At 43.6% G+C, this 19,845-nt stretch overlaps 1 protein-coding gene across 5 annotated transcripts in view; it reads right to left on the bottom strand.

Annotated features, from left to right (window-relative positions):
* The window catches only part of Msra (methionine sulfoxide reductase A), a 341,517-nt gene that overhangs the window by 185,270 nt on the left and 136,402 nt on the right, over window positions 1-19,845 (bottom strand). For 4 of the 5 annotated variants that reach the window (XM_005373800.2, XM_005373797.2, XM_005373799.2 and 1 more), the window contains exon 2: window positions 12,001-12,069. The exons of the other annotated variant lie outside the window; for it this stretch is intronic. In XM_005373800.2, the coding sequence (XP_005373857.1) occupies window positions 12,001-12,069 (69 nt within the window). The remainder of the gene's footprint in view (window positions 1-12,000; window positions 12,070-19,845) is intronic. 5 annotated transcript variants of the gene reach the window in all.

Here is a 19,845-nt window from a genome sequence, read left to right as displayed (position 1 = left end):
TTTGCTTAAAAGTTACCATTTCATTCGTGCCTTCCCTGACTATCCTATTTTGAATCAAAATCCCTTAAACCCAGCCTGGCATTTTCTATTCTCCTCCCCTGCTTTGCATACATCAACACTTAGCACAATCTCACATACCATGTGCTTTACACACTTATCTTACTTCCTGTCCCACCCTACTACAGGGTAAGCTCCTTGTAAGGAGAGATTATTTTTCTGATTGTCTTCTGCTTCAACAAATAAATAGATGAACAAGCAAATAAATAATCCAAGTATTCAACCTTATTCTCTTCACCAACTAGTAGCCTGACTATAGAAAAATCATTTAACCTCTCTGAGGCTCACTTTTCTCATCTCAGAGTTAACTGCAAAGAACAAATGAAATCATACCCATATGAAAGTTAAATGTTGCATGAACAAAATGTTTTATAATGTGGTCACTGACACACAAGTGGAAAAGCCAGTTGGAGGTGGCGATGTTGGGTTATACCCTTGCTATCACAAAGCAGATTACAAATGTCCTACACGAAAGAAGAAACAGGAACATAAATTTAACAGTTACCAAAGCACTCAGAGCCATTGAAAAGCTATTTGTCATTCAGCTGGTGCCACTGCCCAGTTGTTTATCATGTGTCACTGAAGCCCTGGGTGTTGGCACCGGGATGAAAGCACAGGATACCCACTTGGGGACCCAGCTCTCATTTTTGCATGTGGGAAAGCAGGGCTGAAGTGGATTCACACCACTGGGCCTGCTCCAGCCTATGGTCAATGCACTGCACGTCTCTGTTGCACAGTTGCAACATGAGGCCAATCTCAAAGTGCACAGCCTGAGCAAGGCCTGCAGCCCTGCAGCCCACAGCCCACATGCCCCATGCCTCTGAGCTCCGCATATTCTTGAAGTTTCCTAGATGTCCCTTAACGTCCCTTACAGGGCAAATATAAACTCTTCCACTCTGCCTGGTGTCTTGTTTTCAGTGCCACCTCGACAAAGGTCATAGGCCAAGGAAAGGGAGCCCTGCTGGGGAGGGACGGTAGGAAGATTCTAGCAAATATTGATATGTGGGTGTGAGAAGCGAGACTAAAGCTGACGCCTCTCCCACCAACACATCTTCAGCCTGTGCTGACAAGTGACAAAATGATGGGCAGGAAGAAACAGGGAGAAGGCTCATCATACACAAAGACTGAGAGTCAAAGCATCTTGCAGGGGTCTTTTGGGGAGATGAGATGTGGTAAAAAAGACATTCCCTTACTCACAGAAGGGACAGCCCTGGTGCCTGAGGAAGGTTGGTTCCACACGCCACACCTGAGGGTAATTCCACTCCTGCAAATGTCTTTTTGAACTTATTTGGGGGATAAGGTCTGCAGTGGGACGTCATTAACTCTTCCCATACTGTCCTGAGACTCTGCAATCCTGGAAGGACAAGTAATGGGACCTACTCCAATAGGACAGCCACCAGCAAGCGCCATTGCTGCTCCCAGGGGCAGGGGCCTCAGCAGGGAGACTTGGTCAGGGTCCACCACAACTCCCGGTCTAGGTGCTGAAGTGCTGCCGCCACCCAGAAAGATGAACACCTAGCATCTGCACAATGTCTTCTGGCGATTGTGGGTGTGTTGATGCCCCTGCACGAGAATGCAGGAAAAGGCCACGGCTCCTGTCATTGTTCTTCACACTACTTGGGCCTCAGCTGTGGCAGGTGGAAGGCCTGCTTCTCAGCTCAGATTAAACCTCTTGCTTCAACGGAATCCCACTCTTCAGGGCTTCAGTGACAACATTTCCATTTCCTCCTGAAAAAATGGGACAGCCACTGTTTGATTTTGATTGAAAAAAAAATAACCACGAGCCAGCACGATAGTGCACATCTATAATCCTTCCACTCCGGGAGGCTGAGGCAGGGAGATTGTAAATTTGAGCCCAGCCAGAGAATTTATTGACTTAGTGAGACCCTATCTCAAAATAAAAATATAGAAAATGGCTGGGCTTGTAGCTCACTGTGAAGGCCCTGGGTTAAATCCCCAGTGCCACAAAAAAAAAAGGAGGGGGAGAAGAGAGGGGAAGGGAGGGGAGGGGGGGAAAGGGAAGGGAAGTGGGGGGGAGAAAGGAAAAAGAACGACAAAAACTGTACATTGCACTGAATATTTTAATTTTACTGCTTGATTTGTACACAGCATCATTCCACATGAAAAACTGAGGACAACTTACAAACATACATGCATATATACATCTATGTAGGAGATTAAAAAATAAGTGGGTCAGTAAAGAGTTCCCGCTCACGGAATCTGGCAGGGATAATTGTGGGAAGTTTTACCACCGCTGCCTGTGAAACTGAAGAATGGAAAATGCACTCTGATAAGTGTGTCTCCTGCGCCTCAGACTGGCATATTAAGCCAAAGCATGCAAAAGCGCTCCCAGGGAAAGGCCAGCTGCTGGTCTGCATGGTGGGCAGCGTTCCTGAGGCGGCTTTGGAATTTCCTGGCTGCTTGCCCTTTTCATCGGTTTGGTATCTTGAAAGCATTCCTCATTTAGAGGTAAGACCTCCAGCCTGCAGGCTGTCTTGGGAGTTGGTTCTAATCCTGGGCCTTGGAGGGTCAGAACTCGAACTCATATGGTAGCATGTCCTCTGGTCACAAGATCTAGGGCAGAAACTGGGCAGCTACCCTCTGCCACCTAAGCCATGCTACTTCTGTGTTCACCCAGTCAGCTGGGGTGGTCTGTGTGCCATGGTGTTTGCAGTTGTCTGAACAGTTATGACAAGGGGAATGGTCATCCAAGCGAAGGAAAGTGGCTCCCACAGTTTGTGGAATGACTTTGAACTGAAGCTGCTATCTGTACATATTCCATTTCCTCATATTATGCATGTCACCCATACTCAGACCCACGGAGCAACACAGCAGACACAGGGACACTAAGCATTTATCCTGCTTTAGTGGTCAGACTGGTCCACTTCCAGAAAGGGAAGTTTCTCTCTTTTTTTTTTTTTTTTTTTTTGTCTTTTTAAGACAGGGTCTCATTATGCAGTTCAGGCTGGCCTTGAGCTCACTTTGTAGCCTAGGTTGGTCTCCAGCTTGCAATGACCCTCCTGCCTCAGGCTCCTGAGTGCTGGGATTACAGGTGTGTGCCACCACGCCCATCAGGAAGTTTCTTTTAGTAGAAGATTCTACTTCATAAAAAAAGGGAAATGCTAAACTTAGAATACAGTCACCCTCAGTATCCATAGGAAATTGATCCCAGCCCCCTTCCAGCCTCAAAGACACCAAAGCCTGAAGCTGCTCAGGTCCCTGATATAAAATGGCATGGTATTTGCTCCTGATCTGTGTGCTCCTCCCATGTGCTTCTAAATCATAATACCTAATGCAATGCAGGTGTTATGTCAATATATAGTCACCATACTGTATTATTTAGAGAATAATAACAAGAAAAAATGGCTGTTCATGTTCAGCAGAGAAAAAAACCTTTTAAAAATAACTTTCCATCTATGTTTGGTTGGACCCACAGAAGTAGAACCCCAGATACAGACAGCCAACCATACCTTGCAATCTCTAGTAAAATAACAGATTAGGCAAGGATTAATAAGGGCTGCTTCTTCACCAAAACAGAACAAATCAGTCATTTAATGCCTCCCAAGTGACTTACACAGCTCCACTCATGGTTCTGACCAGGCCTCTAACTTCCAATTGGAGGAAAATGCTGAGAACAGAAGAACAGTGCCATTCAATTCAGACCAAGAGAAATGTACAAACTGCATAGAAGAGAGAGAGGGAAGCGAAGTTACAGATTAAAAGAGACTAAATAAAACAACTAACTGCAATGGAAAGACAGGTAAAAATTGTCTCTTGTATGTGAGACCACAGGGGAAATATAGACTCAGTAGATAGATAATATTACTATGGAATAATAAAACATGTTCAGGTACCACAAAAATCATTCTTGTAGCTATATCATGTAAAGGCATATACAAAAATATTCATGGGTGAGCCGGTGTGATAGCTAAGGTGGGCTTTTTAATAACTGGGGGTGAAGCAGAGGCAGCAGCAGGGCACGGATGAGAAGCATGACTCTGCGAACAACGCCTGCCGAGGCTGAGAGAGTGAAGCTCCGTGGCAGTGGTCTCTCCATTTTCATACGTGCTTCTACTGTTTCACAATCAAGATGTAAAACAAAAATTTTTTTTTAACTCACAGAGAATATTAGAGATAGAAAATTTCCTAAAAGATAGCTGGCCCATGGATTGCTTTAGATACAACACCACTAACTTGGCGGAGTGGAGCCCAGCGGAGAAGGACGGTGGCACCAGCAAGGCTGTGTGGATGCATCATCCGTGCAAGGTGTCTGCACCCAGAGAGAGGCAGGGTGGCCAACACCATGAGCCTCTCCTGCTGTGCCCTTCAAGAGTGGTGGCAGCAGTGCTGGTGACAGCCTTGCGTGCACTGTGTCCTCTTCGTGAGTACCCTGGACAGATATTTCTTTCTGGCCCTAAGGTCGGGAATTTTTATGATCCCTGACCCATGCCGCCAAATGTGCGTTCTCAGGATCAGGTAAAACTGAAACCCATCACCATACTGCACCCATCAGCACACTACTACCAACTAAGTCAAAACACAAGAACAAAGCAACTACTGTTAAAGTTGTGTGTGTCGACACGCTTGTGCTTTGCTTGGTGGGAATGTAAAAGTGCAACTGTGCTGGAAAATGGCATAGCTGTTCCTCAAAACATTAAACACAGAACCACTACAGGCTCCAGCAATTCCACTCCATGGCCTACTCACCAAGGAAATTAAAAGTCAGGGCTTCAGGAGATATTTGTATTCCCATTTCATAGCAGCCAAAAGGGGAAAACAACCCCAGTGCCTATCCGTGCATGAACAGATAAGCAGAAGGCCATCTTCACATACAGTGGAATATTACTAGCTGTAAAAAGGAAGAAAATTCTAACATACACTACAGTGCGGTTGAACTGCAAAGACACTGTGCTGCGTGAAATAAGCCACTCCTAAAAATATTGAAGGATTCCACTTATAGGCAGTCCTTAAGAGTAGTCAATTCTATAGAGGTGGAAAGTAGAGTGGGGACTATCAGGAGCTGGGGAAGGGGAAAAGGAGAATTAGTATTAGTAGGTACATAGTTTCAGTTGGGGAAGATGAAAAATATTTTGGAGATTTAAAGTGATGATGATTGCACTACAATGTGAATATACTTAATGCCATCAAACTGCATGCTTAAAAATGATTAAAATAGTACATTTTACATTACGTATATTTTACCACAATAAAAAATAAAATCAGTGATATCACTAACTGATCTTTCTTCATGCAGTTGCTAGGCAACAGAGAGCCAAATTTATAGTCAACTTTTATAAATTATATAGGATTATGGAATGGACTCTTTGTATATTTCCTTTTACTTATTTTTCTCTGGTCTGATATTTACTGAATTCTAATGTTTTTTTTGCATATACATGTATTTTGATTTTCCCGTAACCAATTTTATAACATGTCCCAAGATAAAGAGTTGGGGAGAGTAAGGCCAAGAGAATGTTTTATATTATGTGTTGCTGCATATGGCTCAGTGCTTTTCCTTAAAATGCTTCTTGAGTTAAACTAAATAACAAGGAATGTTTTGAAAAGATTTCGTTCTCTACATCCATGTTTCCCTTCTTCAAAAAGTTAACAGAAAGTACAGAAATAGAATTTAGTTTTTCCCCTGTACATTCTATTCAGCCTATTTTGCAAACTTTAAAAAAAAAAAAAAACTAGGCAAGCAGGTAGTCATTGTACACTGGAGTTGATGGTGAAAACACTAACCACAATTGGCCAACTTCATAGTTGAGGTCAAAAGAGAATTGTGGGTGTTTCCAAAGTGCTCTACAATGACCCGGAAGGAATCTTCATGTGACGTAGGCCTGTGGGGAGGAGCTATAGGAAAATGTGATGGCAGGACCCGCCAAAGGAGATTCAGTTTCCATCCATGCTCTGTGTCAACTCCAGAATTCTGAAGTCAAGGCATCACCTGGTATTATGGAGAGGTGCCCACTCAAAGGGGCTGACTCATGTTGGGGACCCTCTCCTGGGGCCTTGTCTCCAGCTGGCCTGACTGGGATTGCCAGTGGTCCACCCAGCAGCTCCCTCCACAAGTGGTTCCTGCTCAGAGCCTTGGCCCATTCTCTCATGACTCTCTGACCCCACCTCATGGGCAGGTAGGTGGTCTTCTCCCAACTTCACTGATGAGGGGTGGCCATAAGGGAGGCAAGAAACTGGTCCTACATCACACAAAGGTTTCTCTGACTCCAAGGACCTCTGTGAACTCTCAGTTCTTTATAGAGTTCACAACTTCTTTGTGGGGGAAGGCTTACTTTCTGGTGCTTATTTACATCCCGAAGGGTTGAGGTTTATGGATAAGTGATCTTTAAACAAGTACGGTGTTACTTTTTTAAATATTATTTAATTTACTCCTGCTGATAACAAGTTCAGGTCAATGCTTCAAGCACAGAAAATCCCCAACCAATTTCCGTCTTCCATGTTCTATCTAAATCCATTCCACCCTGCCCTCCCTACCTGCAGATGAGATCACTGAGTGATCTGCTCTGTTCCGGATCCACATAGTACACCGTGGGGGAAACTACCCCAAGCCATGGCACCCACACCAAAGGGGTTTCCAACATACATTTTCAAAGGTCCCTTTCCCCTTCCCTGTATCACTAAATTCCTGACACTGAGAAGAAAATGAAAGAGGAGATTATCACGCACAAAAAAGGTATATAAAATGTGTCTAAAATATGTTTCCAACGATCAGTTACTGTCCCTCCAAGGCACATCTCATGACCCTGTGAGAGGCTATTTCTGTTTCCCCAAGTCCTCACCATCTTGTAAGTTTGCGCCAGTTAGCAGCCTGCTGTTCTTACAGCCCTGTGACTATCGGTTGCTTGGTTAATTACGAGCACATTTCAGTCGTTCTTCCTGGCCTTTTTCCGGAATGAGTGACTGCCACTCCTCGACTTACAGAACAGGCTTCAGTAGCTTTCAGTCAAGGTTCAGGGCGAAATATGCCACACCGGGATTCGATTATTTACCAACATAATGTTGGATGTGAGCCAATGAGACACCAATATATTTTCCTTTGAAGTCTGACATATTGCCTGCTGTTTCCAAGGCTGTTTTCTTGGCTGGCAGACAACTGGGGCTGTTTCAAAAATCACCTCTAGTTCAAGTGAGGGGAGAAATTGCTCCTGTGACCAGTTCATCTTACAGACATTGATCTCATTCTCCTTGTGGTGTCACTGGCGAGCTCCCCTATCCCCAAGGGAGCTGTGCTTGGGGCCCCCAACTGCAGCGGGCCCCCTTGGTCATCAGTCCTTCCATGCCCCTTGAGCAGCAGCAGCAATACGTGATGAGGTATCAGCCAGCTTCTGCTCTGCTGGTCCGAAGGCACAAGAGAACCTGACATAAAACACAGGTTTTTCGATGGTTTGTGGTCACAGCGTTACTGTCAGGACACTGGGAGCCTAAACATCCATGAGGAAGTCACAGAGCCCTTTGGCTGCTACTGTAAGGCATCAACTTCTGAACATTAAAGTAGTTTTTCTTGCAGAATCTTAGCTGTCACCAAACAACCTGGAAGTTTTTATTTTTGTTTTTGTTTCTTAGAACCAGGGATGGAACCCAAGGCCTCAGGCATACCAACCAAGTGCTCTCTCATGGGCTGTAACCCATGGATATGAGTTTCTAAATGATAGGCCAAAAGGAGTTTGAAGGGGTTTTTTTGGTTGTTTTTTTGTTTATTTGTTTGCTTTTTGTTTTTAAGAAAAAAGTCTTGACATTCTGTCACATAGTAAAATCTCGGTAATTGAGAGGAAGTCTCTTTAAGCTATTTAACTCTATTTCCCCATTGGTTAGGATCAACTCTCCTACTCTTATTGGGGAGCCACAAGCCAGGTTTTATAAATATGAGCCAACTTTTAATTTGAAGTCATTCAATATTTATCAGGTAAATTCTTCAAAGTTAGCATAACTATGTGTCAGTGCTACATTACAATAACCAAAGCCTGCTGCATTGTAAGTTTTCATTCATTTACTTCATTTTATATATCTTAGTTCATTATTTTTTCAATTTCTTCTTCACTCCACGTGTGTTTATGATTCTTGGTGCAATAGTTTGTAACATACACGCTCATTATAAGGTGACATTATATCCCAGGTGCCTGAATCCCTCCAGGTATATACCTCATCATTTCAACGCATTTTTTAATAACACCTTTTCCACTCTCAAAAGTGCCTTGGTTTAGATGACAAATTTATGTTCAAGCTTTAAATGTTTGATCTTACTTTGTAAAATTGCGCTAAAAACCCCATGCTCAAGGTTGGGCTCTCCTGCCCATCACTTTCCACCCTTCTCAGTTAAGAAGCTTTTATTTTTAGTTTGAAATGATTGGTCCTCTTGACTGTGGAGTGTCTTTAATAAAATGAGTAGCTGCTCTGTGCTGAGGAGCCTCCTCCCCAGGGAGGCTACAGACTGGCTCTCTGCATGCACAGAGTGGCCTACTGCCAACTGATGTCACTTTCATTAAGATATTGGGAGCCACAGAGCACCTTCCTAAGACAGGCACAGCATGTTGGCAAAAGACGTTCTCATATGGGAGAAAGCACCCCCTCTGCTTGACCACATTTCTTTAATCCTCAGTGCCTCAGTTTCTCTGCCTATAAAAGAACACAGTGGTGCCCACTTCACAAGGTGGATGTGAGGATTAAAGGGATGATGGCCAGAGGGCACTCTGAGCCACTAGGAACACAGACATTAAGCAACTATGAAATGTCCAGTTCCCCTTTCCAGCTTGTGAGGAAAGGGCCCCTGCTGACTTGAAAGCGAGCATCATAGGTAGACAGGCAGGGCCCACCAGGAGAAAGGCCCACTGCGTTCATTAGCATTGTGTCCCAGTGTGCACAGGGAAAGAGCAACAAAGGGACTGAAGAACTCGATGGCTGAAAAACAGGAGCCTGAAAAAGAGTTCACTAAGGGACTACAAAAGAAAGCCTGAAAGAACTGAAATGTCTTGAGCTAAAAATAATCTGTAAAGACTATATGCCAGGAACCGTTTTTAAGGAACTATCTATATATTCTCTGATCACTTGATATAATAGGACATTCAGGTACTATCACCCTGGAATGTACCTTGATCCCTCGCACTCTCTGTCCTTCCTTACATCCTGCACTCCATCTGAGAGCCCGATGGCATCTCGAGGTCACCTGCAGAGTGGATTAAATCTAAAAGTTCCTATTTAGACAGCATTCTATTAAGTACATGAAAATAATTAACCACTGGATAAGAAAATTGTAATTGGTGATACTCTTTTCGCATAAAATACCAAGGCCTCCAAGGCTGAAGAAGGAGTCTGGATGAGTACAAAGTACCACCATGGCTCTGGGTAACACATGGTAAAGGAGACGTGAGACACGCTCCTGTACATTCACATTTGCTCCTAAATTCAGGAGGGGAAATGGTAATAGGAGACATTGCTCCAAGCAGTATTTATCAGGCAAAAGCTGCATCTCAAGAGTCCTTCAGAGTGATCTAAAAATGCATAGGAGTTGATAAATCAATTTGCTAAACTGGCTTGGCTGGAAATCATGCTTTGTGTGTGTAGCCAACTGAAAGGCATCTCTGAATCTACAAGGCCCTCTCAGAGCTCCTCAAACCAGTGCATAAGAGGGAACATCAGAAAAGAATGTGGATTCTGGGATCAAATGCTAGCTTCACTGGCCAAGAGTCCCTGGATAATTCAGATGATTTCTCTGAGAACGGGATTATATAAGCTCAGCAGCCCGGGTGCTGGCAGGAGGAAAGGTCCCATATAGCTCAAAGAGTCTTACTTTGACCTTCTCATTGCAACTATAAAGAACCCAGCATGACAGAACCCTCCCAAACAGCCATCTACTCCTTCACTCCACTGGAGACAAGGTGGACTAGTGACATAAAAAGGACAGTTCTGAAAACATTAATAAGAAACCTTTCATATCCTTAGCCAACCTTAATTTAAGCATCTGGAAGACCCAAACTGGAATTACAGAGAAAGAATTCTTCACTTTATGATCTGTATAATTCTGCCCTCTATATGCTGTTAACCTGTAGGAACGCTACATGTGACTCAGTTCCTCTCAAGCCACACGTCGGCCATTCCCAGAGGACTTCCCAAGGCTGTTTCTGCCTGGTGCACCTTGGGTCCCCAGTAGAGAAGAGGCAAAGCAAAGGCCCAGGGCTGGAAATGTCCAGTGCTCACCAACAGCCTTTTCACCAGAACACAGAGGCCTTAGAAGGGAAAGTTGTCTATCAAAGTCAAACCATGCAGGCCTTCAGTTAGGAATTTTAGTGTGTCTCTATAAGCCAAATTGGTGGTAAGAAAAAAAAATCCTGCCAGAGAGGTTTATTCCATGACATTTCCAATTCTGTAGCCAAACCATGACATCAGCCCGTCTGGTGCAGAGTCTGCCCTCCATAAGGGAAGTTTCTGCCAACACCACAGTGGAGGGAAGGCGCTAAGGTGGGTCAGTGTGATTAACACTTCCTAACAAGACAGGGAACCTAGTCTCTAGCATGTCTGGGGTTGGGAAATCTGAGAGACTGAAAAAATCATTCAAAGAACATTTTGGACATTGACGTGTGGCATTTGTGTCCCATGGTAAATGAAACTGCAGGATATAAAAGTGAATAAATTAGTTATTTTAGCACATATTTTAGAGTATGCATGATGCCTTCTATGAAATAAAACTATCCATTCAAATTTCTGAGCACAATGACTTCTAATCACTGACTGGAACATTTTAAAAGGCAATAGCTCATTTGGAGCAAGATTTACCAAGTTAGGAAAATCACGCTTCTATTTCTTAACTCTCCAACAGTTCATCCGCACTGATGACTACATCACCTCCATCTTGGGAGGGAGGGAATGTACTCATTTAGGACCTGGCTTGTTCTGAGACAATCTCGAGGGCAGGCACAGTCAGGGCTTCCAAGCAGTTCCCTTCCCCTGGAGACCGCCTTCAATACCCCCACAGGACAAAACGAGAGAAGATATGAACCAGCAGGCCTCGATATTCTAGGATGGAACAAAGCACAGAACCTATCTAAAGGGAAAACCTGAGGGAAATGAACCAAGAGAGACAGTAGGATGTCCATTTGTGCAGATGGGGAGACCCCAGGGCATTGCCAGAGAAAGGAGGAAGGAGAGGCACAAAGCAAACTGACATGAGGAAGAGAAGGAAGATGCACAGGAGGGACACAGGCAGGAAGGAAGCAAGCAAAGCAAATGCCAGATACAGAGATATTTGGAAGAAAGTACAGGAGTAAGGACACATGGACTGGGAATTTTTGTTTTTAGTGGTGAGGATGGAACCCAAGGCCTCACATATGCTAGGCAGGTGCTCCATCACTGACCTACAACCCTGGCCCTCAAAGGATTTCTTCACCAGTGGTTTTGGAATTTAACTGGAAAGTTCTGCTCAGTCTCATAAGTGTGTATCTTAGGTATACAATCAGGGATTGGACTTTGTCCTACTTAAAATATTTTAATTGTTTTCTCCTAAGGAATGTGTTCAGTTGATGGTGAAGAAGGTCATCTAATTAGATTGATTTTTGTGTAAAAACAACTCAAAACTACTTGCTTGAATCCCAGATTTTTAAAGTTATACATCAATGTGAAAAAAAATTCCTCCTAGCAAAGAAAAACTCAAACCCTAAATTAGTAGGTTAATTCACAGTGTGGACAAAAGAAATAGCAAATACACAGTTTGATATTTGGGTTGTCAATGTGAGAAAAAGAAAGCACACTAGAATCTATAGAATGAGATCCCCATTCCAGAAATTACTAAGAACACGATAGTTTTCTTGGCTGTAATGACTTGTAAATATCTAGAAGGGCCCAGATTTTGAAGTCCTGAGGACACTTGCTAAAACTAAGAAAGTTGGCAGTAGGCTTGCACACAATTTGGGTTTTCTTTCAGAGTTGATATCTTACCAAATACAGCCATCTGTGTTCCCTCTGGGAAAGGTTCAACTGTTCTGTTGCCATTGACATGATGTTTGGCTAGAAAAAGAAAGAAAGAAATGCAAGTTTAACTGTAAAGCTCTACACACATACTAACACATGTCATTAAATGTGTCAACGTGCCTATTTCTCATTTTGAGTTAGAAATGCACCAAAGCTCACTCCCCTAAGTTTGGATGATCTGATTTTTAATCTCAGTTACAGAAGAGAGATTCTCTAGTTCAGGTATATTGTTTTGTAAATGGCCCAAGCTCCTCTAGGCTGCACAGCCTATAGGTTAAGGGGTCCCCACTGTGCCAGTCCATCCTAGGAGAACAAGAGGAGCCCTGAGCTCCAGGCTGAATGGATGGCTTCCCCTGACCACTCTCACCATCAGAACATTGATGCAGCCAGATTTAAAAGGAGCAGAGTGACAATGCTTTAAGAAACAGAGCAGACACTACAAGTCAAGTACTGTTCCTGGGAGCCAAGGACATTCACCTTCTTAAGGGTCAGATGGCTATTCCTGCACTTCCCACTGTCCCACCATCACCCAGGTCACCAACACCAGCCCCTTCCTGCCCCAGTGCACATTAAGGACTGACCAGTTTAGGGGTTTCCAGCATTAACATGTTCTCACACCCCTCAGACTGACAGAGAGCACTGGCATGTGCTCCCTTTAGGAGTCCTTTAGTCACAACCTGGGAAGGTTCTGAATATGAGCATTTATGCAGGAAATATGTGAGAAGAACAGCCAGAGTGCTTTGACCCCAGGTCGTGGAGCATAGGCACTACAGTTTAATGGTCACATTAGCTTTGCTGAGGTCTGGCAAAGTGCTGAGCATCAAAGGGCCACCCCAAAGGCTGTCAGGGGAGTATGTCATGGTTCTTGTCTTCAAGGACAGTACAATCACCTTCAAGAGACAAACATTTCGAAGCAAGCATAACAGAAAACTCATTCTTGGGTGCAGATGGAAGATACCAGAGGTGTCTGCAGTGGAAGGGCACAAGGTAGGGAGCGGGAGTACAGGGCAACATGAGAAAGTTGCCTCAGGGAATCCTGATGGCAATGCAGAGTGTATACCTGAGGGTGGGGAGGCACATAAGTGAGGGCAGGAGGACCTTCCTGCCCAGAGAGCAGCATAGTCTCAGTACCGCAGAGGTGTGACATTGAGGAGCAATGGCAGTTAAGGACAAATAAAGTCTGGGATCACATCATGGGAGACCTTGAGCCCTCGTCCAAGCACAAGGGAGCCCTCGGCAGCCTGTGCAGTACCCAGCAAGTGCAGAGGAACCCAGAGGCTTGCACTAGTGATTTTGCCACCTGATCTTATGGGTTCCCACTGGTTCATAAGTCATTGTGGCATTATTCTAACAACAGGAAGACTGGGAAGCAGAAGGCACCACCCCGGGTTCAGCATGCAAGCTGGCAGGACCTTACCGTGGTCCTCAGCCACCACTGGGCACAAGGAGCAGGTCATGGTGGAAGGCCCCGGGTGGTCCAGCACTCAGTGATATGGTTAGGCCCACTACCTACTGAGTACCAAGAAACGCCCTGAGCTGCCTGCAAGAAGAAAAACTCTGCCCCATACTCGGCCCCTACAGCACATACCAGGGGCTTTGAAATGTTACCTTACCCATGTCTACGGTCAGAAACCTGTCTCACCACTAACCCCACTAACCCCACTTGGAAGAATTTAACCTGAGGGATAATACAGAAGGAAAACAGTGACACACATGAAAATGTCTACTTAAGGTCTTACTTGCAATAATGAAACCTTAAAACCAACTAAATGCTTAGAAAATTACAGTTTTTGATTTATCAAATGAACAGAATACTATGCAACATATTTCAAATACCACACAGAGACATATACAGAAAGGTAGGCAAATATCTGGGATAGTAGTGAGAGAAAACAATTCTGTTACATCTTTTATGGAGACTGCAGCGAAACACTGAAATGCAAATGTTATAAGAAAAGACTGGAAGAGGAACATTCAAAACTGAAAACAAGGAAGTTACACAAGGCACATATTTTTATTCATTTCTTTGGTCACTGTTACAATTCTTATTAGTCTAGAGTGAAAATATGATTAAATTTTAAAAATCAAAACAAACCAGAGACTTTTACATTTTTTCCCTAGTACTATAGTTGGTTTCCTGGCTTATACATAGCGGGGTGAAATGCAACACCTCTACGATAAAAATGCAGCCCTTCTGACATCTCCTTGGGGCCACCTCGACAGCACAGGAAAGACCTCCACTCCCAACCGAAGCAGGGTCACCATGCTCTTGCTTTCCAGTCATCCTTCCCTTTCCCTCTCCTTCAGGACTCACAAGTAACTTGTCCCCACATATAGCTAATTTTCATCTCCTACACATCTGTAGAACCCCCGACTACTTCCCTTTACTACTCAATCCACCTTGCCCCAACTAGCCTGACCTCCTTGCTTAGACTCCTACACCTGCCTTCTAAACTTTCTAGACTCCTTTCCCAATTCATTTTTCCCAGTGTAGCCACAATTATCTTTCCACACGAAAAAAATCTAATTATATGACACAAACTCCCAAACGCCCTTCCCTACCTTCCATAGTTTCCCATTACTCCTCAGCTACAGTCACACTCTTTAGAACAGTCTTCAAGGATGTGCATGAGCTGGCCACCTGGGTCCTTCAGCCCCCTACTATGGCCACCCTTAAACCTTGGGACCAAGGCTCTTTGCAAGTCCATTTGCCAAGCCTGCACATCATACTCATGTCCCTGTTTGGACAAGGACCGTCTCTAGCATTAGACTGTGAGCCCAGGGAGAGCAGTCATTACTTCCTATGGTCACTGCACCACCACCCCTGCCTTGTACCAACACAGAACAGGTATGCAATAAGGATTTGTTAAATGAATGCATGAAGTAAATGGTATTCATAAGACTCTCTTTAGCCATTATGAAATACATATCTTATTTGAATCACTTATACACACACACACACACATATGCATATGCATACACACATAGTGGTATGTTACTGTATGACAGGACACTTTTTGGGAAATGGGCCATTAGGTGGTTCTCATTATCATGCTAATATCACAGAAGGCACTACACAAACTAAGACAGCTGTGAAGTCATCAGACAATGTAATCTAAGGGACTACCATTGCATGGGAAGTTGGTTGTGACTCAAATGTCATTATATGCACATGAATATATGTAATATATCTTTATATTTACAGGTATCTCATATAAAAATGAACATTGAAAATGGCTACTCAGAAACAGTCCCCCAGCCAGGTGGCCTGGAGACCAGAGCTCTTAAATGCCTTTCCTACCATAAGTGCCTTTCCTATCTTTAAATGTCCATACCTCTTTCCTTCCTGTCTACCTCCTGTGAGAGGTGGGAAGTGCTGGTGGAAGGGAGAACTAGGCATGCTCCACATGGGAGAGGAACGAGGAAGGTAGTTTGCTGCCCTCATCACTGATGTCTTTTATCTGAGAGTCCAAGGACCAAAGGAACAGATCCTGTAAATTTGATTTTGCATTTTCTTCTGAAATGCTGCTGAGTCTTATACCAGTCCTACAGCAGCAGACACAGAATTAGCAAGCAAAATATAAGACAGGCTCAGAGTGAGAGCCTGGGCTCTGGTACAAGACTGCTTGAATTTGACCCTCCCCTTTGTACTGGCTAAAGGACCTTGTTTTAGTCATTTAACCTTATTGCAGCTTCATATCCTTATTTGTGAGAATTTCTGCATTGTATGTTTCCTCACTTGTACCTTCTTCATGGGTTAGAGAATTAAATGAGCTAAAACTGCAAGGCCCAGTGTATAACAAATACTATAGTGTATAACAAATACTACATAACTGTTAGGGTACTGTCATCACCTATGTGTGAACTTCATACTTCAGAAGATCTAAGCCCCAAATGGCATATTTGCCTCTCGCCCATATCTGTGTTCACTGCAGACATCACCACTCAACCACAGCATCTTTCCGTTATCCCCAAATGGGGATACAATCCTTTCTCAGCTTAACACCCACAGGGTCTCTTATCATTAATAGAGAAAACATGTAATGAAATCATTTTGTCATTCCTGATTTAAGTAAATAAAACAGAAAGATGGTACCAACAGAGAAACCGTTTTCCTTCTGGTGCACCCTTAAAACTGTTGAGAGCACTAAACTCTATACTGTATATACTATGTTCATCACTATATCCCCTGCAGTGTTGTGACATTACCCAGAGTTAATTTGTCCTTCTGTGTTTTATGCCCTGGTACCTCCTTTCATCACTACTTATGCACTTTGGGGCCATTATTAAGTAAAATAGGATTAGGTGAGCACTGGAAAACTGTGCCACTTAATCTAATAACATAGATGGCTGCTGGGTGATTAACACATGGGAAGCATATACAAGGTGGATACGTTGCCCAAAGGGATGATACAGGTCCAGGGCAAGATACAGTGAGGTGGTGCAACATGTCATCTTGCTACTGAGAATGGCACAAATTTAAAATCGACGAATTATTTATTTCTGGAATTTTTCATTTAATCCTTTTGGAGCATAATTAATTACAGAAAACTAAAACCTTGGAAAGTGAAACTTTGGGTAAGGAGAAACTGTGGTATAGAGTTTTAGGGATAAAAGAATGAGGAAGAATCAGAGGGCCACCTTCTGTTCCATGAGAGAACGGGAATTCTTTAAGTCCAGGAATGGCACAAATCAAGGCTGATTTTCTAAAGGGATTTTCACACTGAAATTCTGCTAAGGCAAGTATTTGAGGGCCAAAGAGCCAGAGATCCTTTCATCACATTATATGGGTTCAATAAGATGTATAGGAAGGGAAGGGATTTATAAATACCAGCATTTACAAATGTTTGTTTCAAAATTAGTGGCAAGTTTCACCACAGAAACAACCAAGTTTGCTAAATGCAAAGGCCATTCATCTCTTGGGTCCTAAATATTGCTCACCAGCAGGCATGAAATGGAGACAGGAAGGTCTGACAGGCAAGGACGTCTGTTGCCCAGCCACCACAGGGTGGAGGCCTCCAATCTGCCTGGCTGGGCACAGGTCCCTGCCCTGCTCTCTGCTCCGTGGGGGCACATTCCAAAGCCACATGCTCCCAGAGGACAACCTTGCTGATGGCAGTGACTTGTCCTCTGTCAAGGGTATATGAGGACGAGGAATAAATTTTCATTTCTCTTAAAATCCTTGAGGAGCAGAAAGGTTAATTAGAGCAACACTGGTCAACTTTTGTAGCAATTTTGAAGGGGATTTGGAGGACATGTTCAAAAGCATTAGAAGATGACACTGATACTGCTTTTTATTTTGTTTTGTGAATGTCCTCTTCAAATTTTATGATCATTTCCTTGCTTGAAAAATTATATAGTTTTAAAATTTCTTGATAATACACCTGCAGTAATTCAAACTCAGGCATAAACCAGCCAGCCATAAGCTCTGTTTCCTGTGCTCAAATCATGATAATTAAAATTCTTATCTTCGGGGTGAGGATGGTGGTCGAGAGCAGGAGCATGGGGGGACTGGAGAGTGAGTCTCAGACCCTCAACCTCCTAGGTCCAGCCTCCTCTGGACTGGGAAGCCAAGGGCACACTACCTAATGGGAGCTTCCAGGAACAGTAGGTCGGCCACTGGATATACAGTCTCCCCAGCACGGGAAAGGTCTTCAGTCAGACTAAGCCCTCAGCAGCATAGGTTAGCTGGAAGCATACCCTCCATCATATGATTAAACCCTTAAACCCTCACTTCACACTAAGGCGTTGTTTGGACTGACTTATCACCTGTTTCCACCCATTCACACTGCTGCTGAGCTGACGGTGACCAACGGTCATACTGGGGCTGGAGTGTTAATCTTACTGAGGGTAGTAAACACTGTCCACCCTCAAGACAAAGTATGGTCTCACATTCCCTCCCTTCATCTGTTTCTTTGCAGCTTCTTCTCCACATCACAAATTCAAGCTATCTCAAAGTTCAAGTCAATCCTGCTCTACTCTGTTAGCAAGGAGTCTAGCTCCCAGTTCCCAGCAAGACCACCCCATCATCCTTGATTTCATTTATAGAATTCCACTTCCATTTTTGTACCACTTTCATTAATTACCACACTTAAGAGCCATGTCTAACTTAGGCATCTGTAAAAGCCTATAATATTGTATTAATTGAGGGGAAATTTCTACCTGAGTTTTATGAAATTTTTCCCCATTAACACAATAATTCCTAATGACTATCAAAATAAGATAATCTTGAAAGTAGAAATTACATTTTAAATGAGGTTATTTTAAGGATTAAGATCTATATTTCAGATAGATACACATGACATCTTTGTCGCCCTTCCAATACTCGTAGCTTTGCTGGTTTGCATTGCGCTATACTCCGGAAATATGGGTGAAGCACAGTTATTTACTTTCTCCCCAACATCTGTTGTCAGCTTGGTCATATTAAAATAATAAGCCTTGTGCAGAGATCAAAGTCCCATGAGCTTAATTAATGCATGTGGCCCACCAGTGTCATCAGAGTCACATTATCTCTTTGGATCCTAACCACATGCCTCTGGTACCCTCTGAAATCTGCTTTCACAAACAGTTCTACCTGACGGCTCGGAGAGGAGACAGCCCATGGTTGCCGTGACACTCCCTAACATGCAGCAGATCTTTCCTTTTCTCTGTGTTGACACATCAGCATCCTGAGGCAGGCAGCATCTGCCCTTCAGTGGTGCATAGTTGACTAGAGGTCGCACAAGGCACTGTCAGCTGTCAGTCAGCAGCTGAGTAAGATTGGTCCAGTAACACCCCCTCTATCCTGCTCTGCCAATAGAGATGAATGATGGGGGTGCCTGGTGTTCAGCTGACCCTGGAGAGACCAGCCCTCTGCTTGCAGCCAGTCCCACCCCAGCATCAACCTTTGCCCCCACACCTCCGTCAGCACCGCCATCGAGGTTGCCCTTCTGGCTTTCTGGCTGCTGTTCTCTGCAGCTCCTAATTGAAAATGGAGCACAGATTATGTTGCTACAACTCTGACAGCAAGCTTGTCTCTACTCTCTTCTCACCTTAGAAATGAAGGCGATACAACTAAATATGTGGCTTTAAAGAGGCAGAAAATAAGTCATCACAGATACAAACACAGAGGTCAGTTTGGATCAGGAGGGCCTCCACTGAAAAAAAAGGAGCTTCTAATGTCCTCCTACTGATGGGGTCAGGAGGAGGAGAGAAAAGACTCTCAGGGGAATAAGATACTCATAAAGAGATGGAACATTAACAAGGTTTATCAAAAACCAGTTTCTACAGTACAAAATACAGTTCCTTTGTTCATGTTCAAACACAGTACAGGATTGTATGTACAAAGATTGGTACCAACTTTCTGCATAAAGTGAACTTTTTATGGTATAATATGTACCCTTGGATAGAATGAGGTACTCTATATTGGAAAAAATAAGTGCAGAACATGTGTAACACACTAGTGTTTTATTTAAAAAAAAAAAAAAAAAACCTCGTTACTTTTGAGCTCTGTTCTGTAGAATGCATTACTTCCTCATAAACAGAAACTTCAAATATTTGAAATGTCCCTAGCTCTGCTACTCTAGCCAACTCTTGGAAGCACAGGAGCTACTCACCTGGTGAGGACCATACTGAGACATAAGAGTGACCAGCAGCTACTGAGCCTAGACCTATCTGATGCTCAAAGAGCACCCAGGCCCTGAACCAAGGCCCAAAGTGATTCAACCCATATGACATGATAACAAAGCTTCTACCTGGCTTTAAGATGTCAAGTAAGTCCTGGGTAATTATGACTATGGAGGAACAAGAAAACAGCCTGTTGCTAGACACAGG

Source organism: Chinchilla lanigera, unplaced genomic scaffold (genome assembly GCF_000276665.1).
Source record: "Chinchilla lanigera isolate Chin_1 unplaced genomic scaffold, ChiLan1.0 scaffold00002, whole genome shotgun sequence".
In the NCBI taxonomy this organism is placed as follows: Eukaryota; Metazoa; Chordata; class Mammalia; order Rodentia; family Chinchillidae; genus Chinchilla; species Chinchilla lanigera.
This window is presented reverse-complemented; position numbering and strand designations above follow the sequence as displayed.